The 13,481-nt window shown below is 63.7% G+C and overlaps 2 protein-coding genes across 4 annotated transcripts; one reads left to right on the top strand and one right to left on the bottom strand.

The window, feature by feature from the left end:
- The first annotated feature begins 8,000 nt into the window (after positions 1-8,000).
- HPCA (hippocalcin) lies at positions 8,001-11,544 on the top strand. Of its 3 annotated transcripts, none has more exons than XM_033080626.2 (4): positions 8,001-8,042; positions 9,826-10,219; positions 10,754-10,859; positions 11,061-11,544. In XM_033080626.2, the coding sequence occupies exons 2-4, from the start codon at positions 9,842-9,844 to the stop codon at positions 11,156-11,158; spliced, it is 582 nt and encodes a 193-aa protein (XP_032936517.1). In that variant the 5' UTR covers positions 8,001-8,042; positions 9,826-9,841; the 3' UTR covers positions 11,159-11,544. The 3 variants fall into 3 exon arrangements, with proteins under 3 accessions (XP_032936517.1, XP_032936516.1, XP_032936515.1); XM_033080625.2 differs by having other exon boundaries at positions 8,002-8,042; positions 9,781-10,219; XM_033080624.2 differs by having other exon boundaries at positions 8,010-8,042; positions 9,776-10,219.
- Positions 11,545-11,660: 116 nt separating this feature from the next.
- On the bottom strand, positions 11,661-13,308 carry TMEM54 (transmembrane protein 54). The gene is made up of 4 exons (XM_042780003.1): positions 13,109-13,308; positions 12,764-12,823; positions 12,437-12,625; positions 11,661-12,154 (listed from the first exon to the last, which is right to left on the bottom strand). The coding sequence occupies exons 1-4, from the start codon at positions 13,274-13,276 to the stop codon at positions 11,780-11,782; spliced, it is 792 nt and encodes a 263-aa protein (XP_042635937.1). The 5' UTR covers positions 13,277-13,308; the 3' UTR covers positions 11,661-11,779.
- Between the last annotated feature and the right edge of the window lie 173 nt (positions 13,309-13,481).

Genomic DNA, 13,481 nt, shown 5'->3' on the forward strand with positions numbered 1-13,481 from the left:
CTGCCCAGGTGTGCTGGGGACTCCCTGGAGCATCAGTGGGGTCCCACATTTGTGGCAATGCTGTGATTTGGTTTGTGGACTGTTTTTTTTTCTCCTTATCCTGAAGAGGGGGGTGACTCGGGTGTGAGGGGCTTTGGCAGCCTCTGCCACCATCCCTTTGTCACCCTCCCTTGGTCACACACGGCCACAGCAATGCTTGGGGGGCACAGTGAGAGACCCCCCAGCTGAGGAGTCCCCAAATATCTCCTGGAAAAGTGACAGGCGCCCAAGGGAGAACCAAAAAAAGCCTCAGCACAGCCCTGTCCTGCCAACCCACACCATTCCTGCTCTTTGCTGAGAGTGATGACAATTCCCAGCACGGTGTCCGTGCTGCATCCCAGGGAAATGCCTGTGGTGCCTCCCTTTCATCTCCTGCCTGGCAGCAGATTAAAATTTCATCACTTCGCTGCTGGAGAAGGGGTAGGGGAGGAGCAGGAGCCCCAGGATGGAGAGGGGGGTTCAGCCCCTCACTGGAGCTGCCTGCACTGAGCTTGGGGGGCCCCCAAATTCAGCTGGGCTGGAAGGAGCAGGATTTGGGCACGATGGCTGGGCTGGAAGGAGCAGGATTTGGGCACAGCTCTGCAGGGATGGCAGAGCTGGAAGGAGCAGGATTTGGGTACAGCCCTGCAGGGATTGCAGGGCTGGAAGGAGCAGGATTTGGGCACAGCCCTGCAGGGATTCCTGGGCTGGAAGGAGCAGGATTTGGGCACAGCCCTGCAGGGATTCCTGGGCTGGAAGGAGCAGGATTTGGGCACAGCCCTGCAGGGATGATTGGGCAGGAAAGGAGCAGGATTTGGGCACGATGGCAGAGCTGGAAGGAGCAGGATTTGGGCACAGCCCTGCAGGGATGGCAGAGCTGGAATGAGCAGGATTTGGGCACAGCCCTGCAGGGATGGCAGAAGAGGAAGGAGCAGGATTTGGGCACGATGGCAGAGCTGGAAGGAGCAGGATTTGGGCCCAGCCCTGCAGGGAGGTGGCTCCAGGCCAGGCTGCTGCTTCCCCTGGGCCTTCCTTCCCCAGAACACGAGGCTGGGCAGGAGACACTGCCGGGCTCAGGCTCCTGATGGCACTTCCTCTGTGGCCTGCACACCTGGAGCAGCATCACAAACCCCGAGTTCTGATTCCAGTGATGCCAGAACAGCTCCAGGAAGGTCCCAGCAGGATGTGCCTCCGTGCCAGCAGCAGCAGCAGCAGCAGCAGCAGCAACAGCAGCAGCAGCAGCAGCAGCAGCAGCAGCGCTTCCCCGTCTCTGCAGAGGGAATTCCAAGTCCCCCAGCAGTGAGATGGAGGGATTGGCACACAAAACCAAGGATTCCCTGCCTGCCTGGATCTCATCCTGGGCCCACAGGGAGCTGGGCCCCGTGGGACAGGCAATGTTTTGCCCCAGTGGCTGCTGGCAGATGTGACAAGGCTGGTCCCTGTCATCCCTCTGCCTCCCAGACTCCCACTGGAGGGTTTTGGATGTGTCCTGGTATTTTTCCAGAGGCTGAACCCAGCTGACACCACAATTCCTTGGCTTTTTCCTCTCCCCCTTTCCGAATAAAGGAGGAATGTGTCTCTTTTCCAACCCTGTGACATCTGCCATGCTCAGGGGACGTCACCACTGCCCCAGGATCCCCTCCAGGGGCTCAGATCCCCGGGGTCCATGGGACAGCCCATGCTGTGCTTGTCCTTTCCCACCCCTGGGCAAACCTTTTTTTGGGGTGTTCTTGCCCCCTGGTCCCCTCTGGGCTCCCCGTGCAGTTCGGAGCCTCCCGCACCTCCCCAGCCCATCACTATTCGAGTCACACCACGCCCGTCACGCGTCCCCCGTCTGCCAATTAAGTCACAGCTCTAATTACGCACTCAGGCTCCGCAGACGCTCCTCTTCCCTCTCCTGGCACCAGACGGAACCCGGGAGAGCGCAGCCGTCCATCCCATCCCATCCCATCCCATCCCATCCCATCCCATCCCATCCCACCCAGCCCGTCCTGTCCCCCTCACCCTCACCGGGCTGGAGCCCAGCACCGATCCCACAGCCCTGCGACACCAAAAAATTGTCCCTAAATCAGTGTGAGGGGTTTTCTGTGCAGCCCACGAGGGAAATGGGTGCGTGCAGAGCTGCTCTGGGTGTCCCCCCAGGAGGGACAGTCGCAGCCCTGCGGGATTGTGGTGGCACGGAGGGATTTGGGAGATCTGGGGGGATCCTGCTGCTGCTCCCCAGGTGTAACTGTGCCCCTGGAGGAGCTCGGTCACACCCCAAAACTCGGGGGGAAGGTTCCCCGACCCTCAGCTCATGGGCACCCATTGAGCTTCTCTGGGGTCTTGATCCTCCCTAAATCCTGGTTCTGGGTCTGGGGGTGCTCAGTGCCATCCTGAGAGGGTGCTGAGGGCGGTATGGGGTGCAGGGGGTGCAGGATACACAGAATGGGGGGGCTGTAGGCTGTGGGGTGAGCAGGGGGATCAGGAGGTGCAAAGGGTGACGGATACAGGGGGTACAGGGGGTTCAAGGGGTGCCTGTTACAGGGGGTACAGGGTTCAGGGAGTTCAGAGGTTGTGTGGTACAAGGGGTACAGGGGGCTCAGGAGCTCAGGGAGTTCAGGGTATGCCGGTTACAGGGGGTACAAGACGTTCAGGGTGTTCAGGAGGTGCAGGAGGTGCAGGGGGTGCAGGGGGTGCAGGGGGTGCAGGATACAGGGGATGCAGGGAGTTCAGGGGGTTCAAGGGGTGCGGGTTACAGGGGTTTCAGGGGGTTCGGGGGTTTCAGGGGGTTTCAGGGGGTTCAGGGGATGCAGGGAGTTCAGGAGATTCAAGAGGTGCGAGGTACAGGGGTTTCAGGGGGTTCAGGGTGTTCAGGGGGTGCGGGATACAGGGGATACAGGGGTTTAGGGGGATTCAGGGTTCAGGGGTTTCAGGGACTCAGGGGATTCAGGGGGTGCCGGTTACAGGGGGTACAGGAGGTTCAGAGTGTTCGGGGTACGGGGGGTTCAGGGAATGCAGGGAGTGCAGGATAGAGGGGATGCAGGGATTCAGGGGTTTCAGGGGGTTCAGGGGGTTCGGGGTGTTCAGGGCGTTCAAGGGGTTCGGGGTTCAGGGGATGCAGGGGATGCAGGGATTCAGGGTGTTCAGGGTGTTCGGGGGTTCAGGGTGTTCAGGGGATTCAGGAGGTTCGGGAGTTCAGGGGGTTCAGGGGATGCAGAGGGTTCAGGGGGTTCGGAGTTCAGGGTGTTCAGGGGATTCAGGAGGTTCGGGGTTCAGGGGGTTCAGGGGATGCAGGGAGTTCGGGAGGTGCGGGGACCCCCCGCATCCCTGCGCTGCCGAAAGCCGCTGCTGCCATCTGCCGACACCGCGCCGGGCCCGGCCCCGCGGAGCTCCGGGAGAGGATGGGGGGAACAACCGGGACCCCCCGACATCCCCCCGGCACCCCCCCGACATCCCCCCGACATCCCCTCGGCATCCCCCCCGGCACCCCCCGACATTCCCGGGACGGGACCCGCGCTCCTGCCCCGCGCCCCGGGGGTTCTGCCGCAGGGTCTGGGGACAGCCGGGTTGGCCAGGAGGGGATTGGGGTCCCCCCGCTCGGAGACCCCCGGTCAGACCCCCCGGCACCGCTGTCCCGGCTGTCCCGTCCCCTCGGGTCCCTCGCTCACCCCATGAGATGGGGAGGGAAGCCACGAGAGGGAGCCCGGGGCCCGCGCGTGGGGATGGTGGTGGCGCTGGTGGCGCTGGTGGCGCTGGTGGCACTGGTGGTGCTGGTGGTGCTGGTGGCACTGGTAATGACGTTTAACTCCTCCGTTCCTTGAGGAGAGCGGGGCGACAAGGGACAAGTCTGAGTTCAGACCCCTCTGGGCGCTCTCCCAGCTCCAGACCCCCTCAGTGTCACCACTGCATGGGATGGCAGTGTCACCATCCATTCCTGTACGGGTTGGCAGTGTCACCATCCATTGCCGGGATGGCACTGTCACCATCCATTCCCAGGGTGGCACTGTCACCATCCATTGCCGGGATGGCAGTGTCCCGATCCATTCCCGGGGTGGCAGTGTCACCATCCATTCCCAGGGCGGCACTGTCACCATCCATTCCCAGGGTGGAAGTGTCACCATCCACTCCCAGGGTGGCACTGTCACCATCCATTCCCGGGATGGCAGTGTCACCATCCATTCCCGGGGTGGCAGTGTCACCCATTCCTGTATGGGATGGCACTGTCACCATCCACTCCCAGGGTGGCACTGTCTCTATCCATTCCCAGGGTGGCAGTGTCACCATCCACTCCCGGGGTGGCACTGTCACCCATTCCTGCATGGGGTGACAGTGTCGCCATCCTCTCCCGGGATGGCAGCGTCACCTCCACCGCCCTCAGTCCCCAGACTGGGACACAGCAGGGACGAGCTGCAGCCTCCAGTGAGCATGTCCTGGCCCTAAACTGGTGGAACTGGGGCTACCCCTGTCTGGGGTCAGGGACACACCTGTGCCCAAGGTGTCCCCAAACCCGTCCCGGGTCGGTGTCACGGCGCTGCTGAGCGCACGTGTCCGGGTGCCAGCGCCCCACGGGGACCAGCACGATGTCCCCAGGAGCCCCGACCTTGGGCTGGCTGGGAGAGGTGAGCGGGACGTGCTGCGGGGCGGCACCGCGGGGACACGGGGACACACATGGGGACACACATGGGGACACGGGGACGTGGGATGGAGCCGCTCCGTTATGAAATGTTATGAAACGTCCCCACATCCCCGTGCTGCTGCGATTTAACGAGAGAGTGGCTCCTGATCCAGATGAGATGGGGCATCACAAAGGGCTTTGTATTCCAGGAAGCCTATTAGAGATTTAAATTATACAAATGGGCTTTTTACCAAAGATCCTCATTATCTGGGTATTTGTTTTTAATCCCTGGCTATTCTTGCAGCCCCTGCCCCACCCTGCTCGCTTTACCTTTCCTGTGTCCTCCACCGGGCCAGGGCGTGGGGACAGGGACACGGGGACACGCTCTGGGGACAGCGGGGAGAGGTCTGTGGGGTTTTGGGGACACCTTGGTATTGTTCATTGGTGCCTCGAGGAGCTGAACCCCTCTCCCAGTTTGTCCCAGCATCCCAGGAGGTTTTTGGGATGGTGCTGAGCACCAAACCTCTCTGAACACACCCAAAGCCATCCTGGACACACCCGGGCTCCTTCAGTGCCACCCTGGCTCTGTGGGCACCACGAGGATGCTGATGAGGCCAAAAATCACCGCGCTCTGGGCACCCTGAGCATCGTGGAGCCCAAATCAGCTCGGGGAGCACAGCCAGGCCATCACACAGCGGGCACAGGGACACCGCGGTGTCCCCTCCTGGGGTGTCCCTGCAGCCCCACCCCACCCCGCTCTGCCGCAGCCAAACCTCGGGGGCTTCACGGCTGCTATGACAACGCAGGAAATTCCCACAGAAATCCCTGCAGGGAGGAGGAGAAGGAAAACGAGGAGGAGAACGAGGAGGGACTCCCAGCCTGGCATCACCAGCACCCCAGCAGCTTTGGGGAGATGCCACAGCGGCGCTTGTGGCTATTTCAGCATCCTCCTGGCAGCACCACAGGACCCGCCCCGGACCAGCCCTGCCCGCCCTGGCACCCCCAGGACATCCTGATCCCATCCCCGTGGTATAAAACCCCGATATTTTGGGGTGGAGGGGGCGGGCAGGATGAGCTACCCCCGGTGCCAGGGACCCTGAACATCCCTGGGGGTTTGATGTCCCTGCCCGTGCCCCCCTCCCGGGCATTATCCTCCCTCTCCCTCCTGCAATCCCTTCCAGTGTGGGGATTAGGTGGGTTTAGGGTCGGGTTGGAGTCGGAAATGGGATGCTTTCAAATCAGCCTGCGTCAGTTGTGCCTCTGTCACTCATGCCCGGGAGGATTAAAATAGATATGAAGATTATCCGAGGGGAGGTGGCACCCCCACCTTGGGGGCACTGCCTGTGGGGTGCTCAGCTCCAACCTCCAGGATTTCTTCCCTTTTCCTCACCTTTCTGTTCATCCCACCCCCTTTCTGAATCGAGAGAGGAGAAAACACCTCTGCAGCATCTCCCCTCTCCAGTTCCCAGCCCAATCCCATTCCCAAAACGCTCCACTGGGCTTGGTACCAGTGAACAACCCCCGACCTGGAGCTCAGCGAGGGTTCCCAGGTTTGTTAGAAGGAATTGTTCATTCCTGTGGTGTGTCAGGTCCTCAGGGCCTGGGCTGCTCCTGTTCTCCACCTCTGTTTGACCACCTCTGGATTTTGGATGCTTTGCCAGGACTGGTTCCTGTCTCCTGCCCTGTTTCAGCCTGGAGTTTGGAGCCTGGAGGTGCCAGGTGTCCCAAACCCCCTCAGCCTCGCTGATCATGGACTGGTTTGGCTTGGAAGGAACCTTAAACCCACCCAGTGCCACCCCTGCCATGTCAGGGCCACCTCCCACTGTCCCAGGCTGCTCCAAGCCCCATCCAACCCGGCCTTGGGCACCTCCTGGGAGAGCTTTTTAACACCCAGGAGATTTTGGGGTGAATTAGCCCCACGCTGGGTCCTTTCCCAGCTCCCCAGCACATTCCTGTTCCCCCCAGGGAGCGGTGGGGCCGTGGATTTAATCACTTGATGCATTTTTGTTTGTGTAATTCCAGGGGGAGTGGCTCTTGCTCCCATCTGCCCCGGCCATCTGCTCCCCACGGCCAGCCCGGCCTCTGCAAATGTCGCAGGGGCCCTGGAGGAGCTGGCACCTCCTTATGGAGAGCATCTGTCCCCGCTGGAGCCTTTTCCCAGTGCTCTGAAAGCCGCTTGGCTCCTTGCTGGGGTGGCTGGGGATGCTTTGCTACCCTTGTGTGAGTGCTGGGGACACTCAAATGGCTCTTCCTGACCCCAAAAATCCCAGCCTGGCACCTTCTTGGGCAAGGGAGACAGCGTGTGCCAGTGCTGCCAGTGCTGCCAGTGCCACCAGTGCCACCAGTGCCACCAGTGCCCCCAGTGTTTCCAGTGCCACCAGTGCTCCCAGTGCTTCCAGTGCTCCCAGTGCTCCCAGTGCTTCCAGTGCCACCAGTGCCCCCAGTGCCACCAGTGCTCCCAGTGCTCCCAGTGCTCCCAGTGCCCCAAGACCCCCAGTGCTTCCAGTGCTCCCAGTGCTCCCAGTGCCACCAGTGCTCCCAGTGCCACCAGTGCCACTAGTGCCACCAGTGCTCCCAGTGCTCCCAGTGCTCCCAGTGCCACCAGTGCTCCCAGTGCTCCCAGTGCTACCAGTGCTGCCAGTGCTCCCAGTGCTTTCAGTGCTTCCAGTGACACCAGTGCCACCAGTGCCCCCAGTGCCACCAGTGCCCCAAAACCCCCCAGTGCTCCCAGTGCTACCAGTGCTCCCAGTGCACCAAGACCTCCCAGTGCTCCCAGTGCTACCAGTGCTCCCAGTGCCACCAGTGCCACCAGTGCTCCCAGTGCTCCCAGTGCCCCAAGACCTCCCAGTGTCCCCAGTACTCCCAGTGCTCCCAGTGCTCCCAGTGCCCCAAAACCCCCCAGTGCTCCCAGTGCTCCCAGTGACTCAAGACTCCCCAGTGCTCCCAGTGCTCCCAGTGCCCCAAGCCACCCCAGTGCTCCCAGTGCTTCCAGTTCACCAAGACCTCCCAGTGCCCCCAGTGCTCCCAGTGCCCCAAGACCTCCCAGTTCTCACAATGTTCCCAGTGCCTGAAAACCTCCCAGTGTTCCCAGTGTTCCCAGTGTTCCCAGTGCTCTCAGTCTCCCCATTCCCCAAGACCTTCCCGCTCTCACAACATTCCCAGTGCTCCCAGTGTTCCCAGTGCTCCCAGAGCCCCCCAGCCCTTTCTGTCCCCCCAGTCCCTTCTCCGGGGGTACCAGGGGCTGCACCCCGAGCTCTCCTCCCCTGGGGGGGTCCGTGCTGTCCCCGGGGGTCCCGGGGGACGCTGCCGGTGCTGCCCCCGGTGCCGGTGCCCCCCCCGCCACCGCCCGGCGCTGCGGCGGCCGCTCCCGGCGGGCGCTCCCGGGGCTGCGGCGGCGGCGGCGGCGACAGCGGCCGTGTCCGGGCAGGTAGGGGACAAGGGGACCGGGGGGGACACGCACACACACGAGCGGGGAGCACTGAGGAACCGCAGAGCTCGGGGGAACCGGCACGGACCCAGCCCCGGGCGGCTGCAGAGCCACCCCCGCCCCGCCGCTTCTTTCGGGGTGCTCGGTGTCCCCCGCGGTCCCTGTCACATCTTTCGGGATTGCTCGGTATCCCCCGCGGTCCCTGTCACATTTTTCGGGGGTGCTCGGTGTCCCCCGCTGTCCCTGTCACATCTTTCGGGGGTGCTCGGTGTCCCCCGCGGTCCCTGTCACATTTTTCGGGGATGCTCGGTGTCCCCCGCTATCCCTGTCACATCTTTCGGGGTGCTCGGTGTCCCCCACGGTCCCTGTCACATCTTTCGGGGATGCTCGGTGTCCCCCGCTATTCCTGTCACATCTTTCGGGATTGTTCGGTGTCCCCCGCGGTCCCTGTCACATTTTCCGGGGTGCTCGGTGTCCCCCGAGATCCCTGTCACATCTTTCGGGGTCCTCGGTGTCCCCTGCTGTCCCTGTCACACCTTTTGGGGGTGCTCGGTGTCCCCTGCTGTCCCTGTCACATCTTTCGGGGGTGCTCGGTGTCCCCCGCTGTCCCTGTCACATCTTTCGGGGTGCTCGGTGATGCCTCTCCACGGAGGGACCTTCCCTTGGGGGTGTCCCCGGCTATCCCAGGGTGTTCGGTTTCGGGGGGTTCCCCTGTAACCCCCCCGAGCTTTCTCGGGGTGCTGAGCCCCCCACGGGTTCCCTCCCCAGCGGCGGGAGCTGCCCCGGGCATTGGGGAGGGGTCACAGACCCCGGGCATTGGGGAGGGGTCACAGACCCCGGGCATTGCGGGTGGGGGTCGTGCCAGTCCCGGGGGGGGACAAAACTGGGGACCCCTGAGTGGGGTGGGGACACAGATCCTTCCTGGGGCTGCTGGAGCGGGGCTGGAGCCGTGTGGGGGATGATGGGGACACTCTGTGGGGTCCCAGCCCTCTGTAATTGGGGGTCCAGCCCTACCCGGCTGCTCCTCTTGGGGAGTCCTGCTTGCCCTGAGATCCAAAGGAATCTTTGGGGAGTTTGGGGGTGCTGCAGCCTCTCTCCAGGCACTGAACCCCCCGAGCCCATTGTGGGGTCACGACACAGCCTGGGGGACACCCCAGGACAGCGGCAGGGGGTCAAGGTCACCACAGGGTGCCCAGGGTGGGGACATGAGGTGTGCGATGGGTGCTGGGCACCCCCTGTGAGCCCCTCGGGGCTGGTCCTGCAGGGCTGGGACCCCCAGGAGCAGGGAGAGAACCCCGAGCCCGGACCTGCCACCCCCAGCCCTTCCTGGGGCTCCAGTGCCCGCCGGAGGCATCAAATATTAACGGAGACAGCGGAGGAGCCGAAAATAGCCCCGCTCCGAGGGATCTGACCCAGATCCGGCCAGCCCTAAAGCTGGGCTGGACCCAGAACCGCCGGCACCGCTCGGAGGGGCCGAACCCACCCCCTCCCCTCCCCCGGACCGCTCTGCCCTGCTGATCCCACCTATATATCACCTATATATTATGCAAATGAGCTCTAAGGGCTTATTACGCAAACAGGAGGGGGCTGGCGCTGGCCGGAGCTGGGTGGTCCCTGGGGCTGGCCCCGACGGCTCAGAGCGGCCAGCGGGGATGGAGGGAGCAGCATCGGCGTCCGGCCGGGTGTCCGGGGGCTGCCAGGGAGTTCTGCCCCATCCCTCTCCCCTCGTGTAGCGCAGAGGGACCCCCCGAGCCCGGCCAGGCCCCTGTCCCTGTCCCCGCAGCGCTCGTCCCAGCGGAATGGGGAAGCAGAACAGCAAACTCCGCCCGGAGATGCTCCAGGACCTGCGGGAAAACACGGAGTTCTCCGAGCTGGAGCTGCAGGGCTGGTACAAAGGATTCCTGAAGGACTGTCCCTCGGGCATGCTCAACGTGGAGGAGTTCAAGAAGATCTACGCCAACTTCTTCCCGTACGGAGACGCCTCCAAGTTCGCCGAGCACGTTTTCCGCACCTTCGACACCAACGGCGACGGCACCATCGATTTCAGGGAGTTCATCATCGCCCTGAGCGTCACCTCCCGCGGCAAGCTGGAGCAGAAGCTCATGTGGGCCTTCAGCATGTACGACCTGGATGGCAACGGCTACATCAGCCGGGAGGAGATGCTGGAGATCGTGAAGGTACCGAGCAACCCTGCCCCGCTCGTGTCCCCGGCTGGCACCGCGGTGGCACAGGGGTGTCACCTCCCGGGGTGTGGGTGGGTTGGGGATTTCACCCTGAGCGACCCCCGGGATGGGTTTTGCCGAACCAGGGGTGAATTCACTGCTGCTGCAGCTGTGGATGTTTTATCCTGGAGCATCCCGAGTCTGTCCCTGCCTGGGGATTGTCCCTTTGTCGCCCCATCCCGGGATTCTTCCCGTGTTTCCAGGTGTCCCCCAGCACGCCCGGTGGTGTTGGCAAATGGGCTGGAGATGCTCTCCTTGCCCAAATCCCAACCCGGTGATTCTCACGGCCACTGCAGTGACATCCCAGTGGCCAAATCCCTGCAGGAGCAGCTCCAGCCCTGGCTGTGCTGGGAGCTGAAGCCCCCCACAGCCTGATCCATGGGAGGGGTGTTAAACACCAACCCCATTCCCAGGGAAGCAAAGCCCAGAGCTCTGTCCCCGTCCCAGGAGGGCAATGCCAGGAGCCCTCACCCCCTCTCCTCCTCCCAGGCCATCTACAAAATGGTCTCCTCTGTGATGAACATGCCTGAAGACGAATCCACCCCGGAGAAAAGGACGGACAAAATCTTCCAACAGATGGATACTAATAACGACGGTAAATGAGAGGAGCCCGAGGGGATTAGGGAAAGGTCTCATGGCTAAATCCGGGGCTCTTAGAAGGAGCGGCACGCACGCTGATTAAACGGCTCGTGCCTGCTGGCATGGAGGGGCTCAGGGTGCTGGGCACCCCAGGGTGCTCCTCCAGGGTGGGAGGGCTGCGCTGGGTGGTCTCTGAGCCGTGTCCCCTTCCCCGCAGGGAAGCTCTCGCTGGAGGAATTCATCACAGGGGCCAAGAGCGACCCGTCCATCGTGCGCCTGCTGCAGTGTGACCCCAGCGGGCCCATGCAGTTCTGAGCCCCACGGACCCCCCACAGCTCCCCCCGCCACCCCCGACCCTGCAGATGGCCACTGTCCCCTGCCCGGCCCCTGCGGTCCCCGCTGTGCCCCCACAGCCCCTGGAGGGATGAGAGCTGGAGCCCGGCTGATCTCAGGGGACAGTCCCCATCCCCGCGGGGCTTTGACCGGTGGGAGGATGGAGGCAGGGTCTGCCCTGAGCCAGGACAGTCCCCCCCAGCACCGGGAATTGCAGCAGGGGACAGCCCAGCCCGGTGGGACAGGCTGGTGGCCAAGCCAGGGGACAAAGCCCCGGTGGCCGCGGGGTCCCCAGCACCCAGCCCCGCATGGAGACACTGCCACGGGCAGGGCTGGGCTGGGCCAGCCGCGGGGGGGGCCCTGCTTCTGCTCTTTAATATCTGCAGAATAAAGTTTGTGTCAGTGCAGTCCGTGCTGGGAAAAGGGACTCAACTCCTGGGGAAAGTTCCTCCCTGCAGGGTCTGGATCCAGCCCGGTTTCACCCCTCGCTGCAGTCCCAGGCAGCCCAGGGCCATGGGATGGGCTCGGGTTCCAGGGGATGTGCCCACACATCCTGGGAGGCAGCTGGAAAGGGGCAGGACCGGCCAGGACACATCCACAGGGTCATTTATCCCTCAGAGCCGGGCAATTTCCACGCTGTCCAGTCTCAGCAAGCCCAGGCACTGCCCGGGGCCGGGGCTCTCCACAGGGGCTGCCTGCAGAGAGAGCTGGAAACCAGAGAGGATGATGAGAATGGGACCAGAGGGGTGGAAATTGCATCCACAAGTCACTCCTGAGCCCAGCCAGGTCTGCCCCAGCCCTGCAGGGGAGGGGTTGGAGCTGAGCCCAGAAATCAGGAATCACCTTCACCCGGAGCATCCCGCGGCAGCGGCGGCCGAGGCGGAAGAGGTCGAGGCTGAGCAGGAGGCAGCGGATGCTGAAGAAGATCGCCATGGCCTGGAGCAGGAGGGAGATGGCCCAGAGGGACAGCGTGGAGCTCTGGGAGACAGGGGGAGCATCAGCTCCCGGCACATCCTCGGCATATCCCGGCACATCCCGGCACATCCCCGGCACATCCTGGGACATCCCATCCCCGGCATATCCCTGCACATCCCGGCATATCCCATCCCCATCCCCATCCCGGCACATCCCATCCCATCCCCATCCCATCCCACCCCATCCCATCCCACCCCATCCCATCCCATCCCATCCCATCCCATCCCATCCCATCCCATCCCATCCCAGCCCATCCCACCCCATCCCATCCCCGCCGGGGCTCACATAGACGCGGGTGGGATCGAAGGGGCACTCGCGGGAGGCCGGGCCGAGGGCGATGCTGGCGATGGAGCAGGGGGCCAGCAGCACCCGGCCCTGGTTGCCCAGGGTGAGCCCGATGGCCACGAGCAGCCCCAGCAGGCAGCACAGGCAGCACACGCTGCTGCAGGAGCTCAGGGCCAGCAGCGCCCATTGCTGCGGGAGGGAGAGAAGAGGCAGAGCGGGGGTGTCCCCTCCCCAGGACGGACCCCAGGCAGGGGTGTGGGGGCTGTGCAGGCTCCAGGGAAGGGCTGCAGCCCCCTGGGTGCTGGGAGAGGGGCTGGGGGTGCTTACGAGGGCAGCAGGGCCGAGGAAACGGGACAGCAGCAGGGCAGAGACTCCGCAGGAGATGGTCTGAGAGGAAACACAGCGAGGTCAGCAAGGAGCAGCCCCCAGGGTCCCCTTTCCCTGCTGCCACTGTCCCTGGAAGCGCATCCAGGGCACAGCGCTCATCTCACACAGTGAGAAGCCCCGGAGTGATGAATCCCCTGGGTTTGTGCTGGAAAGGTTTGTCCAGAGCGGGGAAGGGGAGGCAGAGCAGTGTCCATCCCGCATCCCTCCCCATCCCAACCCCTCCGCGTCCCCGCCGTGTCCCCTCCGCGTCCCCGCCGTGTCCCCGCCGTGTCCCCGCCGCGGTACCAGCAGCGCAGCAATGACCGAGGCGCTGTTGGTGACCCCGTAGTGCAGGGAGGTGGCATCGCGGGCCGTGAGCACGAAGCGCAGGACGGTGCCGTGCAGCAGAGCCCCGGTGATGAAGCTGAGGTGCCCGACGATGAGGAGGATGAGCCCCGTTTTCATCAGCACCATTCGGTGGCTGCCGGGGTGGAGGTGGCCTGAGGAGAGGGGAGAGGAGGGTGAGGGGTGGCAGCACCGAGCTGTCCCTGCCTGGCACAGGAATCTGGGATGAGGCAGGAGGGGATGTGGAAGCCATCGGTAGCCCAGATATGCAAACCACTGGTCCAGCCAGCTCTCCTGGGACTGGAGCAAAGGTGTGGGGGCAGTGGCCGGGGGG

Source organism: Catharus ustulatus, chromosome 26 (assembly GCF_009819885.2).
Source record: "Catharus ustulatus isolate bCatUst1 chromosome 26, bCatUst1.pri.v2, whole genome shotgun sequence".
NCBI classification, from domain to species: domain Eukaryota; kingdom Metazoa; phylum Chordata; class Aves; order Passeriformes; family Turdidae; genus Catharus; species Catharus ustulatus.

What these genes read in the sequence shown, in the direction of transcription:
- HPCA (XM_033080626.2), top strand. Translation starts at nt 9,842, where the DNA reads ATGGGGAAGCAGAACAGCAAACTCCGCCCGGAGATGCTCCAGGACCTG. An exon ending in AGATGCTGGAGATCGTGAAG is followed by an intron (nt 10,220 to 10,753) that starts GTACCGAGCAAC and finishes TCCTCCTCCCAG; the next exon opens with GCCATCTACAAAATGGTCTC. An exon ending in GATGGATACTAATAACGACG is followed by an intron (nt 10,860 to 11,060) that starts GTAAATGAGAGG and finishes CCTTCCCCGCAG; the next exon opens with GGAAGCTCTCGCTGGAGGAA.
- TMEM54 (XM_042780003.1), bottom strand. Translation starts at nt 13,276, where the DNA reads ATGGTGCTGATGAAAACGGGGCTCATCCTCCTCATCGTCGGGCACCTC. An exon ending in CGGTCATTGCTGCGCTGCTG is followed by an intron (nt 12,824 to 13,108) that starts GTACCGCGGCGG and finishes GTTTCCTCTCAG; the next exon opens with ACCATCTCCTGCGGAGTCTC. An exon ending in TCGATCCCACCCGCGTCTAT is followed by an intron (nt 12,155 to 12,436) that starts GTGAGCCCCGGC and finishes CCTGTCTCCCAG; the next exon opens with AGCTCCACGCTGTCCCTCTG.